At 36.0% G+C, this 1,795-nt stretch overlaps 2 protein-coding genes across 2 annotated transcripts in view; both read right to left on the bottom strand.

The window, feature by feature from the left end:
- LOC118324876 (glutathione hydrolase 7) overlaps positions 1–1,795 on the bottom strand; it is a gene marked incomplete at its 3' end in the record, with an annotated part of 7,131 nt that overhangs the window by 1,621 nt on the left and 3,715 nt on the right. Inside the window, 1 exon segment of the mRNA XM_035657372.1 lies at positions 1,155–1,242. Within this exon segment, the coding sequence (XP_035513265.1) occupies positions 1,155–1,242 (88 nt within the window).
- Positions 1–1,795, bottom strand: part of ncoa6 (nuclear receptor coactivator 6) — a 19,573-nt gene that overhangs the window by 16,996 nt on the left and 782 nt on the right. The window lies entirely within an intron of this gene.

The raw sequence follows: 1,795 nt of genomic DNA, 5'->3' as shown, positions 1-1,795 counted from the left end.
ACCCATGGCCACTGCAGCAAGAACATAAAACGTGTAACAATAAAACATTTGCACCATATATGTTTGTTGTATACAGTAGGGCAATGCAGAAATAACACATACAACAGCGTATCTATATATAATATACAATTTATATCAACAACTTGCATGAAAAATAAAATAAAAAGTACTCCAATATTCCAAACAAATGCGAAATATAGCAGATGAGACAAACAGAACAAAGTGAGAAACAACTAATTATAAAGCATATACAAGGATGAGTTCACGTCCATTACATTTGCATGCTGGGTAAACAGCAGCCCATGTTTATGTAAACAAAGTATTCAGATGCAGTGCAAATGTAGACTTCTTACACATTTCACATTGTCACAGTGGACATGTCTTTGCCATTAAGTCCATATTTGAGGGACATACTGTATTTACAGCACTACAAGGACTAGACAATGTCATTTCTGGCTGGCTGCTGAACGCTGACCTTTATTGCTTGATGAACAGCTGGGAGCTACTGTGAACTGCATTACTGGCTTAACTTTGTATGAAGGAGCAGCTGAAGGAGTATAAAGAGTTGAAATAGTAGGGAAGGGATAAAGGGAGCAAAATCTTTGTTGTGAGAGAAAGGGGACAGTGCTGAACGTCCATAAAATATGCATTTGTGGTGTCAAAAATGTGGTGAATACAGCAAGTTAAGAACGTCCCTGTTTCTTCTTTCCTCCAGCAAATTCTGGTCTCAGTTAACATTAAAGTCAATGGGACAGTTGGATGGTACTCACTTTGAGTACTAAAAAAAATATCTAAGTCTTAGGTATTCACATTGTTAGAAAGAGCATAAATTGTTCTTGCTGCAATGACAGAAAAATGATGTATGAAGAGTGGAAATTGTGGGAGTAAGAGGAAATTGAAGATACATCTTAAGAAGAGTTTAATGGCTTGAACGAACTCTGCAACTCTGACTCACTCACTCTCTGAACATTATGTCCATTCATTTAAATGGGGGAAGAAATTTGGGAAAGTTTAAAAGATACATACACTAGTAATTCTGATAATGTCCTCAATGAGCTGAACATATTTAAGTTTGAATGAAGTTTCTCAATGAGGTAATTAGGTGCCAGCTTTATGTTGATGTATGAGTTCCAGCTCTGATGTGAAATATTTACCTTGATAGATGATCTCTGCCGGTTGCTGTAAGACCGTGCTGTAGTTTCCAAAGTCATCCTCTGTGAGCACTCCGCCTCTTGTTTGCACCTATTAAACATTCACAGGAGTTCAAATTTAAAGCTGGTGAGTGTTCTTTGTCCTGTGCACTGTGCCATCATAGACAGGTAAAATGTAAAAAAATGTTTGACCCTCAATGAATATTTGAATTCTACTAGATTACCTACTAAAATGTATTCATAGACAAATAGTGCCCAATGTGAGTTGGTTTGACGTGGTGTTAGATACTGATTAAGTTGTGTGTGTTGTGTAAATTATTTGATGAGGAGGAATTGCAGGGTTCAAGGTTCATGTAAAATAAATGGGTCCTTAGTGGAATTAAGTCCAATTTCAATGAAACAGCCCAGCAATTAATGACCTCCTTCATAAAGATTATACCCAAACCTTGTCCAATTATTGTAATGTCTGTAAATGGTTCTATAGTTTTTTTGTTTTTCCTTTCCCTTTTTTTTTAAAATATCATATTTGATTACCATATTGTTTATACTGTATTTGTGTTTTGTCACAAAATATTAACAGATGGCAGCGATACTCAGCAGTAGCAGAAGGTACATTAACTCTCAGAGGAGACAAAACAACATAC

Source organism: Morone saxatilis, unplaced genomic scaffold (genome assembly GCF_004916995.1).
Source record: "Morone saxatilis isolate NCDOM2014 unplaced genomic scaffold, NCSU_SB_2.0 Contig15, whole genome shotgun sequence".
Classification (NCBI taxonomy): domain Eukaryota; kingdom Metazoa; phylum Chordata; class Actinopteri; family Moronidae; genus Morone; species Morone saxatilis.
Note: the sequence above shows the minus strand (reverse complement) of the source record. Positions and strands in the feature narration are given on the sequence as shown.